The 20971-nt window shown below is 40.8% G+C and overlaps 1 protein-coding gene across 4 annotated transcripts in view; it reads left to right on the top strand.

The window, feature by feature from the left end:
* CEP89 (centrosomal protein 89) overlaps positions 1-20971 on the top strand; it is a 120945-nt gene that overhangs the window by 16242 nt on the left and 83732 nt on the right. For all 4 annotated transcript variants that reach the window (XM_038368116.2, XM_043495138.1, XM_043495140.1 and 1 more), the window contains exons 6-10: positions 1588-1616; positions 11386-11440; positions 15018-15233; positions 16630-16772; positions 19955-20005. In XM_038368116.2, coding sequence (XP_038224044.1) covers positions 1588-1616; positions 11386-11440; positions 15018-15233; positions 16630-16772; positions 19955-20005 — 494 coding nt within the window. The remainder of the gene's footprint in view (positions 1-1587; positions 1617-11385; positions 11441-15017; positions 15234-16629; positions 16773-19954; positions 20006-20971) is intronic.

The raw sequence follows: 20971 nt of genomic DNA, 5'->3' as shown, positions 1-20971 counted from the left end.
TAAAAAAAAACACACATAAGGAAGTACTTCAAACAATGCAGTCAACTTGTGGAACTCATTGCCATGGGATGTTGTGAAGGCCAAAACTATAACTGGGTTCAAAAAAGAATTAGACAAGTTCTTGGAAGATAGGTCCATCAATGGCTATTAGCCAAGATTGTCAGGGACCCAACTCCATGCTCTGGGTGTCCCTAAACCTCCAACTGCCAGAAGCTGGACCTGGATGTCAGGGGAGGTCATGACTGATAACACACAATGTATTTTGCAGTAGTTTGTATTCCATTGCTGCTCTATGACTGAGCAAACATTGTCAGGAGTTTCTTTGTATCTGCATTTCTTACAAGAAAATGTATTTCTAGTTATAAAATGGGTGTTGGAAGATGTATGTCTAAACTGAAGTTTGTGTCTACAGTAGCATTATTTGTACATTCTGCTATCATACATAAGGGATTCCCATATATAGAAGTTATATGCAGGAATCAGAGGTAAAATCTTCCCTACACTTGAAACTGAAGCAGTTTTAACTTGTATATACCAAACATGCTCTGTTTTCATTTGATATCATTTTGTTCAATGTTGTGTGACAAAGCTCTGTCCTTGCCTCCGTGGGTCCTGCATTTCCTGGCGGATTTCACTAGCCTCAGAGGCTCACTGTGACCCTCCACCCTTCTTTCTCTAGAGACAAGGGTCACAATCTATTGAGCCATTTTCATCATAAGCCAGCGAGGGAGGTGAGAAGTTATCCTTCCTTGTACAGTCTCTGTTGTCTCCCAGTCTAGTGATTAAACAAGGGGCAAAGGTGGGGGGGAAACTCGGGCCCACCCTCTACTCCGGGCTCCAGCCCAGGGACCTATGGTAGCTGACCTTTTAGAAACACGACATGTACAATTCCCTGGGCTACTTTCCCCACAGCAGCCCTCACTTCCTCAAGCTCCACTTCACCCTTACCTCGGGGCCTCCTTCCTTGTGCCTGATATGGTGTGTACTACTCAGCCCCTCCAACAGCACAACTTCTTCCCACAGCTCCTGACATGCACACCCACCTAACAGGCTGGGAGGCTTTTAACTAGTTTCAGCCAGCCCGATTGGCTTCAGGTGTCCCAATCAACCTAGCCTTCTCCCTGCTTTCTGGAAAGTTCTTAATTGGCCCCAGCTGTCTTAATTGATCTGGAACAGCTTCCATTTCACTTAACCTGGTACCAGGGATTTGTTTAGCCTGGAGCTAATATATCTATCTCTCACTACTTTTCTATAGCCATCTGGCCTTGCCCTGTCACAGTTCCCATTTAGCATCTTATAAAATAAGTTTTTTAGGGGGAATTTAAGTACTTAGGAAGACAAGGGACTAACAGCACTTTCTTGAGCTAGCCATATTATTGTCAGTTAATATAATAAGATGTTGTTATAATATGTCTGGATTATAATGGCAGAAGAATTAAATTATCTAATCTGTGCACTCATTTGGGAATATTTGCTTAATGTGGCCTGCAGTAGGTTTGCATTTCCCTATAGTCTTATGGTTTATGGACTTGTAAAGATTTTTGTTTTGAATTGATTCAAAGACCATCTTTTTTTTTTCCTTAACAGAAGATGAACCTCCTGTTTTGAATGTAAAGGTAAGAGTTTGGTGAAGGTAATGATTGCAGTGCATTCTGAAAAAAAGTGTCATAAAAAAGAAGTGATTGATGATTAAGAATTACTTTGATGAGAATTATTTTGTTGTCACCAGGGAGCCTTTTACAACTGACCTACAGTTAATTCTGATAATTTATTTTGAAAGATCCCAAAGCACATTATATTGATGGTCTCTATATGGGGATCCCTTCACCCTTTAGTGAAATGCAACCACTGTTGAGGTGAAGCACAGCATGTTTAACCAGGACAGTAATACGCAGCAGATGATGATGAGTTTTTAAATGATACCTCAGAAGGCATACTTTGTACAAAATTTTTCATAGTCTTGTAAAAGTGGTGAACTTAATGGTATAGACTGTCACCTGCCCAGCACCCAGCTTTGGTCCAGTCTTGTCGCTGCCTTGGAACCCACCCTGCTCCTGCCTTCCCTGACTCCAGCTAATCTGGTTCTGACCCTTAGCCCTAGTTCTGTCTCAACTCTTGGCTCTGGCATTTGAACTCTGGACTTTGGTTCTGACCTCCTGCTCAGATTCCTGGCTCTGACTCTACTTTGACCTTGGGCCGTGACATTTGGATTCCAACCACTAGGCCTGGCCACTTGTGACCTCTTCCTGATAGGCAGCAGCTTCTGAGCACTCATCATATAAAAGTACTCCCATTATGTCCTCAACTTGGAAAGTCAAAATAAATGCTTCTAAAAAGCCATTCTCCTTGTCTGAAAAAATTTCAAGGATTCAGAGGAAAAAGGAGTACCAAGACCACACAAAAAATAGATCTTACTCTCCTTCACCAGGTCCTTCCCTCAGGGAGCCATAAATCTTCTTGAACCTCAGGGGAAAAGTAGCACAAGGCTGCAGAACGGTTGCTCTGGTCCCGATAAGGCACGAGTCACAGTGCCTCAAGACCAGTTCCCTTGATACCACTTACATTGCCCAGTATCTTCCTCCAGGTCCTGAGGCCCCTGGTACCATGTCTCTGGTACTGATGCCATCTACCCACCTGTCTTCATGTTTGGTACAACAGATTTGGTACCAAAATTGTATATAGCCTCAAAAGACTTACTGGTCGTTTTGGTACTGGGATCCCCACTGCTGCAGTGCTGAAGCTTCCTCCTTTGGCATCGACTGCTGCTCCAGTATGGGAAATGAGGACATCAGTGGTACTGACCAGAGCACCATCTGAAAGTGCTTTCAGCACACCAGCTGATACAGCCTCTCCTCATAGGGAGGACTATTCATTCTCCTCAGGTACTGAGGGCATTAGAGAGTCTTCTCTGGTTTGTTTATCCAGATATTCAGGCCAATTTACACCTGAGAGGGAACGATGGGATGAATTTTGTTACTCTAGGCATTTAAGTTCAAAGAGGCTCAAAGTACTCGCTGGTATCATTGCCCTTTGCCGTAGCCCTTATTGCCTATCGATAGCCTTGAACTTATTGGGCTCTGTGGAGGATTCACTTGAGAAGCAGACACAGTCTTCTAGCATAATCAGGACTAGTTCCCTTTCTCCACTGCACAAGGCGGCTTTACAGCCAGCTCAGTATGTTCCTGCATCAACTGAACAGGCTAATGGCCCAGATGAAGAGTGTCTCAGTGAGAGGACCATCTTTCACTAGCTCATATGTCCCCATCATTCCTGGATGAGGCTGTACTTGTTGAGTTATCTGTGTCAATGAGTATAGTCTCAACAGATAACAAGATGTTTCAAGACTTGTTGGTCAGAATGGCTAACATGCTGGAGCTTTCAGTTGAGGTAGTTCAGGAAAAAAAAAATCACACAAGCTCCTGCTCATCTTGCACACCTCGGTACCTGGACATCTTGCAATACCCATCAGGGACTTTCAGAGCCAACTAAATTGCTCTAGCAGACAGCTGTCTCTCTGGTACCAATATTGATGAGAGCAGACCATGACTCCAGGTTTCTTCCTAGGACCTTGGGCATATCCCACACCAGGTTCAATGGTGATTACTGCATCAAATGAGAGATCACATTAAAATAACACCAGAAGACAAGGAAAGTCTCCCAAAACAATTTATTTTGATGGAAAAATTACTTCACATCATGCCTCCAAATGAGAATCACCAACTACCAAGACCTTTTGGTTAAATATGATTAACTGAAGTGGGATTCAATGGCAAATTTTGCCAAAAGCCTTCCTCAAGACAATAGGCAAGATTTTAAGTTGCTCTTCACTGAAGGTCAGTTTGTGACATGCACATGCCTCCAAGCAGCGCTTTGTGCTTCAGATGGTGATCTCAAGTGTTACGAAGAGATCCTCAAAGAATTTCAAGTAGAAATTGAGGTTCTTGCATTTAACACTCTTCAGTGCTAAAACAGTTGAGGCCTTACACTGAAGGACTTGCAAAAGTACGTTAATCCTCAGCTACAGCAGTTACTCCCAATATAGGCAGCCTGAACCACTGAGAAAGTGTCAAAAATGTCTGAGAAGGAAGTAATCTGAATGCACCACAATATCTGCTTTTTTAGACTCTCTCTCATGATCCAGGCAGCTGATTTGACTTCTTGTTTGGGAATGGTAACAAATTCTTTTTGATCTTCCAATTATATCCCCTCCATATGGGAGTTACTTGTTTCATTGCTGTGGGGTGTGGAACACTGTCATTAAAGCCTGCTGAGTTCTGGAAATCTTAGCTGTTCCATTCAGTTTCAGACCAAGGGTGCTGGAGCCCTCCCAAAAGATGTTGTTGATAGATAAGGAACCCATTTGGGCAATCTTCATACACAGTATACTTGGACTTCTGGGGAAACGACTCCACATAAATGTCTTTGAGCTAAAAGCCATTTATTGGGCATGCACAGCTTTCTTCCTGCTTCTGAAAGGACTGATAATTCAAATCATGATGGACATTCCATGTTTTATATAACAAGCAAAGGGGAGCAAGATCCATTCTCCTATGTCACGCAGCTGTATATCTATAGAACTTTTGTATCCACCATGAAATTACTCTCCTAGCAGTACATTTGTCAGGAGTACAGAACATAATGACAGATCACCTCAGCACACAATTTTCAAGTGACCACAAGTGGTCAGTAACAGCATAATCAAAGACTTATTTCTAAAGTGGGGTTATCGCACCACATACCTCTTTGCCAACAAAGAAAACAAGAAATATAAAAAGCTCTGCTCCAGGAAAATTAGGGATTCCTATCTGATGCATTCGTGATAACATGGTCCCTGGACTTTGTCACAGTTTTAGGGCAACTGTACCGGTATTCCCCCTTGTGATCCACCAAGGGCATGCATTTTAGGCATTGGCTCTCAGACATTGCCTTTCATGGGCAGAGACTTGTGTCTCACTCCTTCCTGACCAGGAGTTTTAAGGCTGCACAGATCCATGCCTTACAATGTGATAGCCCGAGCAAGCAGACTGCCTAAAAAGCCAGTACCTGTGCTTTGCTTTCTCTCTGAGGAAGCTATGACCAGTGTATTGCCGGTAATTGTAAGTTACCATACAGCTCCTTCTAAGCAAGCACATTTATTCTTAAGGTAAATGCATTACAGAGAAAATGTTGAAAACAGTAAAACAATCTAAAAAGCTTACCTGAGGTCATCCCAACCTCAAGTTCTGGTAGGTGCCAGTCCTTCAAAACAGACAGCTAGGTTTTCCCATGGTTACAGGTTCGTCTGTCTTAGAACCAGAACAACAACTGGGCTGATCGGTCATTTCTCTATGTAGCTCAAGTCTTTGATCTTGGCCTTTTATATTAGGTAATCACCAGACAATGGTGCTTTCTTCAGGGGTAGTTACAAAAGGTGAATTCCATGAGGATCACCTAGCAGCCCTCTCACTAGCAACAGTTTTCCACTCTCCAATTCAGGGTATTTCATATTTTCACACCCTATGCTGGCTAGATGTTTGAAAGGCTTTATGTGGGTATGTCCCCTAGTCCATTGAGGCTCACCCTCCTTGGGATCTAAATATTGTACTAATGGGGTTAATAGGCTCACCTGTAGACCCACTGGCATCATGTTCCCTGTTTTACCTTTCCATTAAAACAGCTTTCTGGTAGCAGTAACATTGACCAGAAGGGTAGAACCCCCGGTGACAGGTTACCTCCCACTCTGGGGTGCCACCTGATGTACTGGAGTCCCAGTGAGCCCGCCCGTTCCACCAGCCTGGGCTCCCTCACCCTGTCCTGCTGTGCCAGGCCCTCAAGCCTTGTGTAGCGCACACACAGGTAGGGACACACCCTACAAACCCAGGATTGTATTGTCTTGCGCTGCACAGAAAAATGTTCAGCATAAGCTCATGAAATTCGCTCCCTCTGTCAATGTAGAAGAAGATATGCACAGCTTTCCCCTCCACCCCCTACTATGAATCCCACAAACTGGGTTTTAGAATAAACAAAAGTTTATTAACTACAAAAATAGATTTTAAGTGATTATAAGGATTAGCAAACAGATCAAAGCAGATTACTGAGCAAATAAAACAAATGTGCAAACTAAGTTCAATACATTAAATAAACTGGTTACAAGTAGTAATTTCTTACCCTAAATGTTGTTTTAGGCATTTCTTTCACAAGCCAGACACCTTTTCCAGCCTGGGCTCAGCTCTTCTCTCTCCTCTCCCCCCGCCCTTGTTTTTCAGATGTTCTCAACAGTCATGCTGGGCAGGGATTCAGTGAAGAATGAGCTCTGATTAACTCATTTCCCTGCCTTAAATAGAATTTACATATGGCAGGAATCCTTTGTTTCCCAGTTTGGTCCCCACCCCCTATTAGTGGAAAAATACTAGTAAGCCAAGATGGGGTCCAGTACCAGGTGACATGATCACATGATCCTTCAGTGTCAAAGCAATATCCCATGAAGCCTCTCAGGAAGGTGGGAGATTAGCATCTTCAAAGTCCTATTGTTTTCCCTAATGGCCCATTGACTAACCAGCCAGACTGATTGCATTTTGTCTGGTGGGCATTCCCCAGGTGCACATATTTTTGTAGTTGATGCATAGTCCATATTCCTAACTTCAGATACAGAAATTATACATGTATACAAATAGGATAATCATTCAGTAAATCATAACCTTTCTAGTGGTACTGCATATGCCCAGTCTTGCAAAGAACACATCTTAGTTATGCCATATTCATATCATAACTCTGAAGAATATGGGGCATAGGGTCACACCCCATATACAAGTTTTCATAAAGAGCGGGTGTCGCTGAAACACTAACTGCAGTGATCCCTGACTGTAACTTAAATCTAGTCATCCATCTACCTATTTTTCCCTTAAAACTACATTCAAATAAAAGGTGAAGTGTAGCTTTTCACCCTAGATGGTCTTAGAGCTCTTGCTTTCTATATAGATAGAACTAAGTCACTGAGACTATCCCCAGGATTATTCATAGTTTATGGATACAGGGCTAAAAGACAGGTCATTTCAACACAGTTTCTGACTGGATTTCTGCTTGTATCTAGCTGTATTATGAATTAGCAAGATAGTCTCCTAGATGGGTCTAACAGCTCACCCTACTGGAGCACAGTAGAGTGAGCACTACTGCTGGAGCACAGTGTTGGTCCTGTGAGAAACGTTCCCATATTGGAGATAGGTAGGGCAGCTGTTTGCGGTGCAGTACATGTATTCACCCAGCATTATCCTGTAGTGGAGGTATCAAGATTTGATGCTAATTTTAGTGGAGCTGTCTTACAATTGCTATTTAGGAAGACTCCTAGCACCCACCTTCAGTGATCTAGGTCACTGCTTCTGAGTTACCAGCTGTGGAATATATATGGACAGGCACTGAAAGAAAAGGAAATTATTTACTCACTTGCAGTAGATGTGGTTCTTTAACATGTATTGTCCATGTATATTCCTCGACCCATCTCTCTTCCCCGCTAGTATGAAGTCTGATAACATCTTGATTCTGTATTGGCGAAGGAACTGAGGGGCTGTTGGGATTGCCCCTTCCTTTGTGTCCTTAATAGGCGGCACGAGGACTCTCAGGTCAGCCCCCAAAAGACTGCTGGCCAAAAGAATCCAAACTCAAGTGCATTGGGTGCATGCACACCCAGCAATGAAATGTATATGGACAACAAATTCAGAAGAAATACAGCTACTGTAAGGTAAGTAACTGTTATTCCTGCAGAATCTACAGGCAGTCTCTTGATCCAGCCCTAGTCTGCTTTGCTTTACAGGATCACAGCACGACTTAGGGAGGCTCTTGTACCTTCATCAGCATTTTGTTGAGTAAGGGAAACAAATTCAGATTTTTTTAGCTTCCTTCTCTTCCCGGTATAGGAGTTCTCCACTCAGAGTACATTCAAATCTATTTATAGTAGCCACCAGAGGACTCTAGATGTTGTCTGCCATATGACAAAAAAATCCAACAACTGTGTGCCCTGACACTGCACTTCCATTTATACACTTTTAAGTGTTATACTGATATTTAAATGAGTAAAGAAACCATTTTTCTCTGTCAACAATTAAAAAGTTTAACATATTAAATCTTCCTTCTCATCTGAAAAATATCCCTAGTTTGGAAGCAGTTTCCATTTCTGATTGCCTAAGCAAATTGACTACAATGTAATTTACACAGTTGGAAAGATCTGTGTGTGGCCAGAAATGAGTGAAACCAGTGGCTACTTACTACTTTGTGAGGTATTATGAAGGAGGTGGGAACTCTCACAGATTTTGCCAGTACATAGTATTTTACCAGGTGATCGTGCTGGCCTTTAGCACTTCTTTCTTTGTAATTTAAGTACTCAGATACTACAGAGTGGTGGCTATATAATTATCTAGGCAGACAGGTTGTATACAATGAAATGTTTGCAAAAAGAAAAGGAGTACTTGTGGCATCTTAGAGACTAACAAATTTATTTGAGCATAAGCTTTCGTGAGCTACAGCTCACTTCATCGGATGCATTTGGTGGAAAATACAGTGGGGAGATTTATATACACGCACAACATGAAACAATGGGTTTTATCATACACACTGTAAGGAGAGTGATCACTTAAGATGAGCTATCACCAGCAGCGGGGGGGAAAGGAGGAAAACCTTTCATGGTGACAAGCAAGGTAGGCCATTTCCAGAAGTTAACAAGAACATCTGAGGAACAGTGGGGGATGGGGTGGGAGAAATAACATGGGGAAATGGTTTTACTTTGTGTAATGACTCATCCATTCCCAGTCTCTATTGAAGCCTAAGTTAATTGTATCCAGTTTGCAAATTAATTCCAATTCAGCAGTCTCTCGTTGGAGTCTGTTTTTGAAGCTTTTTTGTTGAAGGATAGCCACCCTCAGGTCTGTAATTAGTGACCGGAGAGATTGAAGTGTTCTCCGACTGGTTTTTGAATGTTATAATTCTTGATGTCTGATTTGTGTCCATTTATTCTTTTACGTAGAGACTGTCCAGTTTGACCAATGTACATGGCAGAGGGGCATTGCTGGCACATGATGGCATATATCACATTGGTAGATGCGCAGGTGAATGAGCCTCTGATAGTGTGACGGAGGTGATTAAGCCCTATGATGGTGTCCCGTGAATAGATATGTTGACAGAGTTGGCAACGGGCTTTGTTGCAAGGATAGGTTCCTGGGTATGAGGTTCTGTTGTGTGGTGTGTGGTCGCTGGTGAGTATTTGCTTCAGGTTGGGGGGCTGTCTGTAAGGGAGGACTGGCCTATCTCCCAAGATCTGTGAGAGTGAAGGATCATCCTTCAGGATAGGTTGTAGATCCTTGATGATGCGCTGGAGAGGTTTTAGTTGGGGGCTGAAGGTGAAGGCTAGTAGTGTTCTGTTACTTTCTTTGTTGGGCCTGTCCTGTAGTAGGTGACTTCTGGGGACTCTTCTGGTTCTGTCAGTCTGTTTCTTCACTTCAGCAGCTGGGTATTGTAGCTGTAAGAATGCTTGATAGAGATCTTGTAGGTGTTTGTCTCTGTCTGAGGGGTTGGAGCAAATGTGGTTATATCAAATCAGCGGCACTGCGATAGGTACTCGCATGGCCCCACAGTATGCCAACATTTTTATGGCTGACTTAGAACAACGCTTCCTCAGCTCTCGTCCCCTAATGCCCCTACTCTACTTGCGCTACATTGATATCTTCATCATCTGGACCCATGGAAAAGAAGCCCTTGAGGAGTTCCACCATGACTTCAACAATTTCCATCCTACCATCAACTTCAGCCTGTACCAGTCCACACAAGAGATCCACTTCCTGGACGCTACGGTGCTAATACGCGATGGTCACATAAACACCACCCTATATCGGAAACCCACTGACCGCTATTCCTACCTACATGCCTCTAGCTTTCATCCAGATCATACCACACAATCCATTGTCTACAGCCAAGCTCTACGATATAACCGCATTTGCTCCAACCCCTCAGACAGAGACAAACACCTACAAGATCTCTATCATGCATTCTTACAACTACAATACCCACCTGCTGAAGTGAAGAAACAGATTGACAGAGCCAGAAGAGTACCCAGAAGTCACCTATTACAGGACAGGCCCAACAAAGAAAGTAACAGAACGCCACTAGCCTTCACCTTCAGCCCCCAACTAAAACCTCTCCAACGCATCATCAAGGATCTACAGCCTATCCTGAAGGACGATCCCTCACTCTCACAGAACTTGGGAGATAGGCCAGTCCTCCCTTATAGACAGCCCCCCAACCTGAAGCAAATACTCACCAGCGACCACACAACAAAAATACTAACCCAGGAACCTATCCTTGCAACAAAGCCTGTTGCCAACACTGCCAAACATATCTATTCAAGGGACACTATCATAGGGCCTAATCACATCCGTCACACTATCAGAGGCTCGTTCACCTGCCCATCTACCAATGTGATATATGCCATCGTGTGCCAGCGATACCTCTCTGCCATGTACATTGGCCAAACTGGACAGTCTCTATGCAAAAGAATAAATGGACACAAATCAGATGTCAAGAATTATAACATTCAAAAACCAGTTGGAGAACACTTCAATCTCTCTGGTCACTCGATTACAGACCTAAGAGTGGCTATCCTTCAACAAAAAAGCTTCAAAAACAGACTCCAACGAGAAACAGCAGAACTGGAATTAATCTGCAAACTGGACATCTTAAATCAGGCTTGAATAGAGACTGGGAGTGGATGAGTCATTACACTAACTAAAAACTATTTTCCCCATGCTAATTTTCCCCCATACTGTTACTCACACCTTCTTGTCAACTGTTTGAAATGGGCCATCCTAATTATCTCCACAAAAGATTTTTTTTCTCCTGCTGGTAATAGGCCACCTTATTTGTTCTCGTTAGAGCTGGTATTGGAACCCCCATTTTTTCATGTTCTGTGTTTATATCTATCTTCCTACTGGATTTTCCATTACTCGCATCTGATGAAGTAGCCTTTAGCCACGAAAGTTTATGCTCAAATAAATTTGTTAATCTCTAAGATGCTACAAGTACTCCTTGTTGTTTCTGTTAATACTTAGTTTTACAAATAGGTAGATTGATGCACAGAGATATTAAACTGACTTGCAGCAGGGGTAATGGAGGCAGTGACAGAGGCTGTCTCTATCTAAAAGGCCACACTTCTCCCTTATACTTAAGGTTGCTTTTGTCATTGGTTCAATATGACAAAATATTCATTACATACAAAGAGACTAAGGGCTACAAAATTGTAATGATAAAACTTGGATCTTAAATGTTTGGTAAATAGTGTAATTTCTGTGTTTGATGGTGGTTGTTAAAATAGAAAAGGATGACTGTTACAGCAAATTATCTCACATTATTTTGTTTATTTGCTAGGAGCAAAAACTGGCAGTTGAAAATCCACTAAGCGAAAAGCCTCCACCATCCCCAGGTACTACTCTGTGTTTGACATAATCCCTAAAGTGAAGGGTTTAGAATAAAGTACATTAACACATTTTTTCTGCTAAAAGAAAAGGAGGACTTGTGGCACCTTAGAGACTAACAAATTTATTTGAGCATAAGCTTTTGTGAGCTACAGCTCACTTCATCGGATACATCACGAAAGCTTATGCTCAAATAAATTTTAGTCTCTACGGTGCCACAAGTACTCCTTTTCTTTTTGCGAATACAGACTAACATGGCTGCTACTCTGGAACCTGCCATTTTTTCTGCCATTACACAAAAAGCAAAAGTTTATATATTTGAGGTACAAGAGATGGAAAACGTTGAATACGCAGTGACATACAAAAGCAGTAACTCCAGGCTTTTCTTCATGTGAATTATTTATATTTGTTTTTATTTTCCAAATATGAATAACTTGAATGAATTTTGGCTGAATATGATTAATTTAGGTAAAGATCATAAGCACTGAAGATGATTTCAGAGCATGTCTGCTAATAAATTAAAGATTATTGTCGTAGACATGTCAGTCCCAGGTAGGAGAGAGACAAGGTGGGTGAGAGAGACAAATTTTCAAGCTACACAGAGCTTTTCACAAAGTGATCACTCTATATCTGACCCATCAGTCCTAATCCTCAAAGGAAACCTGCACGACACTTTCAAAAGATGAGACTAGGAGCTTGAATTTAAAACTTTACTAGACACTAAAAATCATGATATTAATAAAGACACTATATTTATGGTTTATTACAATAATCTGTAACCCATTAACCCCTTCTTTTGGCCTATGACCCCAAAGTTGTTAACATGCTACTTCACCTTGAATGGTGTCTTAAATTATGTGTTAACTGCTTACGCTAAACTATCTGTTTGATCTTGTATTTAGGTGTGACACTCTTAATACCTTTCTCAAACATAAAGAAAAGCTCTGTGTAGCTCAAAAGCGTGTCTACCTCCCCAGCAGAAGTTAATCCAATAAAATGTTACCTCACCCCCATTATCGCTCTAATAAATTAAAGAGTCATCGTAGGTATCCGGTATAAAGCATGATATTTGCCAGACTTCCCAGTGGGAGGTCAGGAACAGAAATAGCCGTTAACAGGATATAAAGCCAATAGTGAAATATGGAGAAAGGAACTTGGAATTAAAGAAATTCCTAATACCTAAGCATTATTATTTACCTCATGAGTCTTGGGAGCTACAGCTGTAGCTCACGAAAACTTTTGCTCAAATAAATTCGTTAGTCTCTAAGGTGCCACAAGTACTCCTTTTCTTTTTGCAAATACAGACTAACACGGCTGCTACTCTGAATTCTGTAACATTTATCCTTTCCCTTCTCTCTAGTCACCTAAGTTTTGTGTACACTAGAGAATTTTACCAGTGCTAGTTGCACCAATGTGATTGAAGTGGTGTAAATTACAGTAATGCAGTACATCCACACATGGCATTGCCTTCAGCTCTTGCAGAGTCTATGGATTGTTGCATCCTATCAACAATTCCAGGCACAGCTCCCTGGATCTCCTAAGGAGGTGTATAATGTCTATGGTATATTTACACACGTTCAAATTTATGATTTTTCTTTTGTTTCCTTTGAAAGCTTTTTCCTGTATAAAAAGCTTCTATGCCCTCACACTTGCATATGCCATATGAGAAGGTTAACAACTCTCAACACACCCAATATCAGATAAACTGGCTGTAGTATAAACAAGCCTCTGGTGTTTTATTACAACAGTGGTCACCCAACCCATAGATCGCGATCGACTGGTTGATCCTGGAGACTCTCTCAATTGACGGCAACCTCCGGGCACTTAAAGTCCGGCGGCGCAGTGGGGCTGCTGGTAAGGCAGGCTCCCTGCCTGTCGCGGCCCCAAGCCACTCCCAGAAGCAGCCAGCACACCCCTGTGACCCCTGGGGGGGTGGGAGGGGGAGGGGTCTCTGTGCGCTGTTCCTGCCTGCAAGCACCGCCCCCTGCAGCTCCCATTGGCTACAGTTCCCCATTCCTGGCCAATGGGAGCTGCAACCAATGGGAGCTGTGGGGGTGGTGCCTGTAGAGAGGGGAAGCACATGGAGCCACGTGCCCCCCTGGGGCCGCAGGAGCTCATTGCCCCCTTCCGAGAGTGGTGTGGGGCCAGGGCAGGTAAGGAGCCTGCCTTAGCCCCATTGCACCGCCGACTAGGAGCTGCTCGAGGTAAGTGCCACGTGGCGGGAGTCTGCACCCCAGCCCTGAGCCCTCTCTCGGAGCTAGCACTCCATAGTCCCTCCTGAACCCCCTCCTGTACCCCAGCCCTGAGCCAATTCCCAGAGCCAGCACCCTGTACCTCCTCCTGCACCCCAACATTCTGCTCCAGCCTGGGGCCCCCTCCTGCACTTAAACTCCCTCCCAGAGCTTGCACCCTTCACCCCCCCTGCACCCCAACCTTCTGCCCCAGGCTCAGCCTGGAGCCCTCTCCCACAGTCTGAACCCTTCGATCCCATCCTAGAGCCCACACCCCCTCCCAAACCTCTGCCCCAGTCTGATGAAAGTGAGTGAAGTGGGGGAGAGCGAGGGATGGAGGGAGGTGGGGATGCAGTGAACGGGACTTTGGGGGAAGTGGAGGGGTCTGGGGGAAGGAGCGGGGTAGATCCTGGATTGCACTTAAATTCTAAAAAAGTTTGGAGACCATTATATTATACTGTCTGTTATCTAAACAGATATAGATAACTATAACTAGCTCCAGGTTTCCCAAGCAGTTCTTGGAGTGGATATATACTCCTGCAGCCCCCTTCTGCAGTTGGTCTAAGCAGAGCTGGATTCAGGTATAGGCACTTTAGGCCACAGCCTCTTATAGCTAGGGCTCTAACTCCTAGAGTCCATTGATAAGGATAGAATCTCAACTTTCATTTAAAAAAAAGCAAGTTTTCTAACTCGCATGGCTACAAAGAAAAGTTTAAAAACATGATCAAAGTATAACTCATGCAGTGATGTCTGCCTGATTCTGCAGACAGCCTGAAACTGTAGCTCTGCGAGGCATGAACAACCTCATGCTTTCCAAGAATGTGTTAACGGAAAGACCAACTGTTTGCCGGGGCAGGGGGGAAGAGCCTCCAACATCATCCCAACAGAAGACTGTGTGTGTGGCAGGAGGAGAAGAGTGCAGCAGGCCTGGCTTGCTTACCCCAGCAGATATACTGGGGGTAGGGGGCAGGGAAGCCTTGTACTGCTCTTGCTGCTCTCTGTGGGAGGGAGATATTCAGTGGGGTCAATGGTAACTGGAAGCACTGGAGCAGAGGTGATGGAACTCCCTTCCCCACTCCATAGTTTTTTCTTCCTCTTTGCCCCACCGGCCCATCAGTGCGATGATTTGATTTGTGTCCTACAGATCCTTTTCTTAAAATAATTTAACCTGGATTCTAGCATCGTGTACTATTATTCTACCAGCTGTAGATACCTATTTTTCAGTAATATAATGCTAGTAATTTGTGAAAAGATTGATATTCTTTTCCCCTGTCTTAGAGCTGCTAATGTAGAAAAGTCTGAATACCATGTGAATACTGGGTGTTCCATAACATGTTTTCTCTATCATCTGTAGATGTATCTGTTTGGGCAAGTCAAGGACGGATGGATACACCTAAAGAGAAGTTCCAAGAATTAAAACAAGAAAATTGGTGTCTAATCAAGGCAAATCAGACTATGGTCCTACAACTTGAGGAACTAAAACAACAAATAAAGGAACTACAGTTAAAACTTAAGACACTGGAAAAAGAAAATAAACTTAGAAAAGCTGTAGAGAGTTCACATAAGGAAGGTAGGATACAACTTTAGAGTACCTTTTCTTTATTTAAGGAGAACTATATCTTGCTTTATTTTCTAACTCACTCAAAACCTATCCCCTCAGTAATTGAATCTCCACATGGGGGTGACCTAAGTAGATATCCAGACAGAAATTTTTCAAGGGTACCATATAGTCAGCTCTGTTCTTTAAATAGCTTATGGAGCGCTAAATAAGTCTTGTTCATAATTAGTCTAATAAAGCTGTATATGAATTTGATTCTCAAAGTCCCCCAAAAACTTTAGTGCTGGAGTGGCACCTTGGAAGTCCCTTAGCAGTGCATCAGAGGACATTAAGAAAGTCTTTGAGTCCCTTGCATCTTTTTACTCCACTGAATGATGGGTTTTTTGTTTTGTTTTTAAGTGTGTGAGAAATTCACTGCAGTTGAGAATCCCTGCATCCCAAAGCAATATGGTAGCTCTACTACTTGAGCTAAAGGAGAATCTGCAATAATGAAAGCTGTATTAGTGCTTTATATCTGTTTGCAGGCCTTTGGCCATTGAAGGGAAGGGCCAACAGAATATGTTGCTAAGTAAAATTAAGGCTATTACAATTTAATTCCACTAGCAGTCCCTCTCCCTTGTAACTTTAAATTAAATAAATCATATCAGCACCTTGACAGTCCTGGTATTGGTGATTTAGCACGTTGGCCCAATTTTATTCTCATTGCAATCAGGAGTAAAATTCCAATTTAGTGGGATGAGAGCAAGATTTGACTTTTCTGCAGTGCTTTGCATGTTTCTTAAACATAATCTATTGAAATTTTAATACTGATTTTGCAGTGTGTGTTACAAATGGAGTTCCCCATCAATAGAAAAACAGCATGTTTTCATTTTCTTTGTAGTCTTTTTGGAGCATAGGACTCCACTGAAAAAGTCTCCTTTTGGGTAAGAGAAGGCATTCGCTTTCATTTCTTGAAATTAATGACGCCATCCTCCACTGTTTTTTAAAACAGGCACTGCATATCTTTTTTGTTCAACATCCATGTCATTTTAGCATACAAGATACAGAAATATAGTTAGGAAATGTTTACATAGAATGCAGAAGTCAAAACATACATTTATCATGCAATAATAGTTTAACATTCCTACATATAATAGTTATTATTATCAAACAGTTTAAATAACTTAATTTATAATGTTTTTATGTGACACTTAACTAGTTATTACTCCACAGAACACATGAAATGGATCTTCCTTTTGTTTTTTCTTATTCAGAGTTTAATAATTTTTGCGTGGTTTAGTAATGTATCAATGGAAGTTATTTATCCTGTAATGTCTCCATTCCTGATTAAGAAATGTTGACAGCTAAGTTAATGTGCAGGTGCCATGTGTTTGTCAGACTGTTGATTTGCTTTTTTTTTTAAATGTAGAGGAAGTTGCAGAATTGCTTTCATTGCGACAACAAGCCCAGGAACTGGTAGATGAAAATGATGGTTTGAAAATGACTGTCCATCGTTTAAATGTGGAATTGAGTCGCTATCAAACCAAATTCAGACTGTTGTCCCAAGATGAGGTAATATTCCTGGTTACTGGTGCTTGTAAAGAAATGTTTGGGGGTTTTGGTAGATTTTAAAGATCTGCATACCTATAGATTGCTTTAGTATCTAGGCAGCTAGCTGATATATCAATGTATATTTCATGTTTTAAGTTGTTTCTAGAAAAATAAGAGACGAGTGACTATAGGACATTTATCTGACATTACTGTAATCAGAAATACTGTATTATATATCTACTTCATTTGTTGTATCATTTCAGAAACTGTTTAGTATGCAGCCATCACTTAGGTACCGGGGATTATTTTCCCCAAATACATTGTACAATTCATGGGAAAAGGGGAGCAATGCATTTTTATTTTTAGTATCTCCAATCTGTAATGTAGGAAGTGTATAAATCAGTTACTGAAAGCCTGATCCCACAAAACCTTGTGAATACTCCTTAAACATATAAGTAGACCAATTGACATCAGACATTTAGCCCCAATACTGCCATCAGATCCATGCCAGAAGCCCCTTGTGTAGAGCTTCACTGGCTTCATTTGGACTCAGCACAGCACAGGTGTAAGGATCTTCCTACACAGATAAGATTGCAGGATGGGGGGGCTTAATTAGTAATGATGAGTGTCACCAAGTTACCTACTGTAGGAAGAACAGATTTAAAAAATCTCTGTTGAATTTTTGGCAAGGCCAGAGCCTGAGCAGCTGGAGAGAAATTTCACAGGAAGCCAAGACTAAGCAAAACATTGTTTTTTCTTTATTTCTAGTTTATTTCTAGGCTTCAATTCAAACACTATTTCCTTCATCCATCTTAATCATTTGTAAACTCCAGACAGACAATATAAAACCAAACCAAACACTATGCCTCTCTTCCCTTCTCCTCCCAGACCTTCAGGCATTGGAGGGCTCAAGATCTCCTCTGAGACTTAGGGAGGAAGGGCGCAAAATTCTCCTCTTAAGACCTAGTTCTCTGCAAGTAAGATGTTACTTTGGCACTACCACCTGCCCACTTCATTGCACCACCTGTAGAAAGGATGGATTGGATGAGTAGAGATTCATATTTAAATTCCAGGTCAAATGTTATCTATTCTTTCTTTTGAAACATATAATGAAAGAAAGATCTGAGTAGTTGCATAAACCTGATTTACAAAATAAATGCTGATACAAGAAGTATTTTTGGCTGAAAAAAATGTCGGCATTTAAAAAATATTATCCAATTTAATGATCGATATTGTTAGCTATTCTGCTGTTCAACATACCTAATTTAAGGAAACAGTAAATTATATGCTTGCTGGCATTTCTTGTTCAGCTACTTCTCCTTTATCAACTAATCATAGCTATCCATCTTTTGCAAATGCTGCAAAGCTCATTGAACTATGATTCAGACATCTATTCACTAAGCTGTTTACAGAAGAGGTAAAGGCCATTTTGCAGCAGAACCACCTTGCTACCTGTTAATTCTTCTTGACAGTAAATCCTACATCTTAGCTTCCCAGAGATATTTCCATCCTTATTACTATTTTTCAACCAAGGTTTGTTTTTTTGTTGTTTTTGTTTTAATTGTTCATGCTAAGGATATTACTAGAATGCACTATGCTTTTAAGTTTTAATATATCTTAAGATATCAGATATATTAAATATCAGATATCAGAATCCTTAGTTTTTTGGTATTTGTGGTCTGAATTCAATGCTTTTGAAAGGAGGAATAGATGAAAGTGGGAACATAAGCTTTAAATATGAAGCTTCTGACAAATGTGTGTGTGTGTTTTTGTTTTTTTTAAATGGTTGTTCAACATGTGGCCTCTACTGAGACTAGTACAGGAATGAAAACTAATACTAGCTGTGATGGTAGTTGTCATGATTCACAATGTTTTTCTGTAAGTCTATAAATACAGTAATGTATTACCATTTTAAGCAGTACACAATATAACCAGGCAAGCATTTTAATTCCACTTATTGCTTAGATACTTAGAAAAGTGAAAAAAAAGGAAAGGAGTACTTGTGGCATTACTTCAAAGTGAGCTGTAGCTCCCAAAAGCTTCTGCTCAAATAAATTTGTTAGTCTAAGGTGCCACAAGTACTCCTTTTCTTTTTTGCGAATACAGACTAACACGGCTGCTACTCTGAAACCTGTTATTAGAAAAGTGAAAGACATTGACATGGTTAAATTAGATAATGGGTCAAATCATAAAGCCTTTTGAGAACCTTTGATATGGTGCTGAGCACCATGGAAAGACTTATAAATAATATGTAAATTACAACTATTTTTTGTAAATCACACAAGCCAAGTGTTAACATGGGGTAACTGAACAAAGAGAAGTTTCACATTTATCCTTCTCACCAGTTAGAGTACTTGCCAGGGACTCGGGAAGCCTGCTCCACCACAGACTTCCTCTCTGAACATAGGCAAGTCACCTAGTTTCTCTGTGCCTCAATTCCCCATCTGTCAAAGGGGAAGAATATTACTGAAGATAATATTCAGCAGCCTGAAGATGTTTATGAATGGGATGATACAATGGGGTTGCCTGCAATAGCAGGAGACTGGACTCAGTGATCCAGGAATCCCTTACAGTTCTATGTCCTTATGTACCTCTTACCTTGTAAGGATAAATACATTAAAGATTGAGATGTTCAGTTACTGTGGTAATGGGGGCTGTATAAATTTCATATGCATCAAAATGGCAACTTGATTTAATGCTTAATTGAAACTATGCATGTGCTTCTGGTGGAAAATAAACCCCTTTGCCTTCAGTAGAGATTTTTTTTAAATCCTTTTCTCATTAAGATAAACTCATGAAAGGAATGGTTTCCTCACCATGACCTATTTATGTTTATAGTTCAAATAATCCTTTTCACACCAAAATTTACCGGTTTACCAGTAATCCTACATTCTATTTAGAGTTCCTTTTATAAGATCATGCTCTCCAGACTTATCTTAAATTCTCAGATTGATACAGATATGAAAATTAAATTGAGAATTTACCAGTAAACTAGCCTGTATTAAATTATGCTTTACGTTATATCAATAAAAATAGAAAGTCTCAATTTTGGTGAATCTAAGTACTATACACATTATCTACTTAAAAACATGTCTGAGTATAAAGATTCCTGTGAGTCATATGGTTTGCGAGTGGACAATTCTTGAGGAATCAAAAAGCAGAAACAGTTTAATTTGAATTCCAATTTTTAAAACTTATTTTAGAATATAAAAATTGGAGGCCTGCCAATGAAAGGGCCACCACCTCCCTGGCTGGTAAGTAAATCATTATTTTTACCTTAACTATATATTGGTTAATTGTATTTAATTTTAGCTTTTTCTAAAATTTGTCGTTTCCAAATAAATTTGAAACAAATATTGAAATCAACAGAATATTGTTTGGATACTGTGCTGAGCTACTACATGCTAGCAGTTATGAGAAGATAGGCATTTATTAATGTTTATACTATGATTTAAGATAGAGAGCAAAATTCAGCCCTTCAGTAAACATGTACATCTGCTATTGAAGTTATTGTCAGTTATGGCCTTCATTCAAAAACACGTTAGTGAGAAGTGGAAAAAATTGCCATTGTTTGATATTGTCCAATATATAATGTAATTGCAGGAACTGTTGATCAACTGTATTTATAAAATTATTTAAGTGCTACAAAAAAGCACAGCTCAAATGACGACAAATGGCATATTTTATCCAGGTACTGCAAAGGGTATATCCTCCCTAAAGAAGAACTGCAAATTTTTATGAAAAACAGTATTTAAAAAGTTGGTAATCTTAGAAGAGGAACAAAATACTTACACAGATTTTATAAACTATATATTTATCTAATATTTAAAACCAAGTGTCTCAATTTTCTAGCCAAATCCTAAATTCAAGATTCCCCCCACCTCTTCTATATTTAGTCACACTAAACAATATCAAAAATGCAGGAAAAGGCCTTCCTCCAACTTCTTAGATGTATGGACCAGAATGCATTTATGAAGGTGCTTAATTTTAAATACATGAACAGCGACATTGACTTCAATCCTGAATTTAGAATTTGACAGGGTAGTGAAAAAGATATTCTTAGTTGGTAGCCATAGAACCTTGGTGTGTGGTTTTGTCAGATCTCAAACTAAGCAGGATCAAACTTTACCAATACTTGGCTTAATAACATCCAAGGAAAATGTGGACATTCTAGTTGGCCCGTGAATGCTTGCATAATCCCTGCACCTTTGCCTGCACAG

Source organism: Dermochelys coriacea, chromosome 12 (genome assembly GCF_009764565.3).
Source record: "Dermochelys coriacea isolate rDerCor1 chromosome 12, rDerCor1.pri.v4, whole genome shotgun sequence".
Classification (NCBI taxonomy): Eukaryota; Metazoa; Chordata; order Testudines; family Dermochelyidae; genus Dermochelys; species Dermochelys coriacea.
This window is presented reverse-complemented; position numbering and strand designations above follow the sequence as displayed.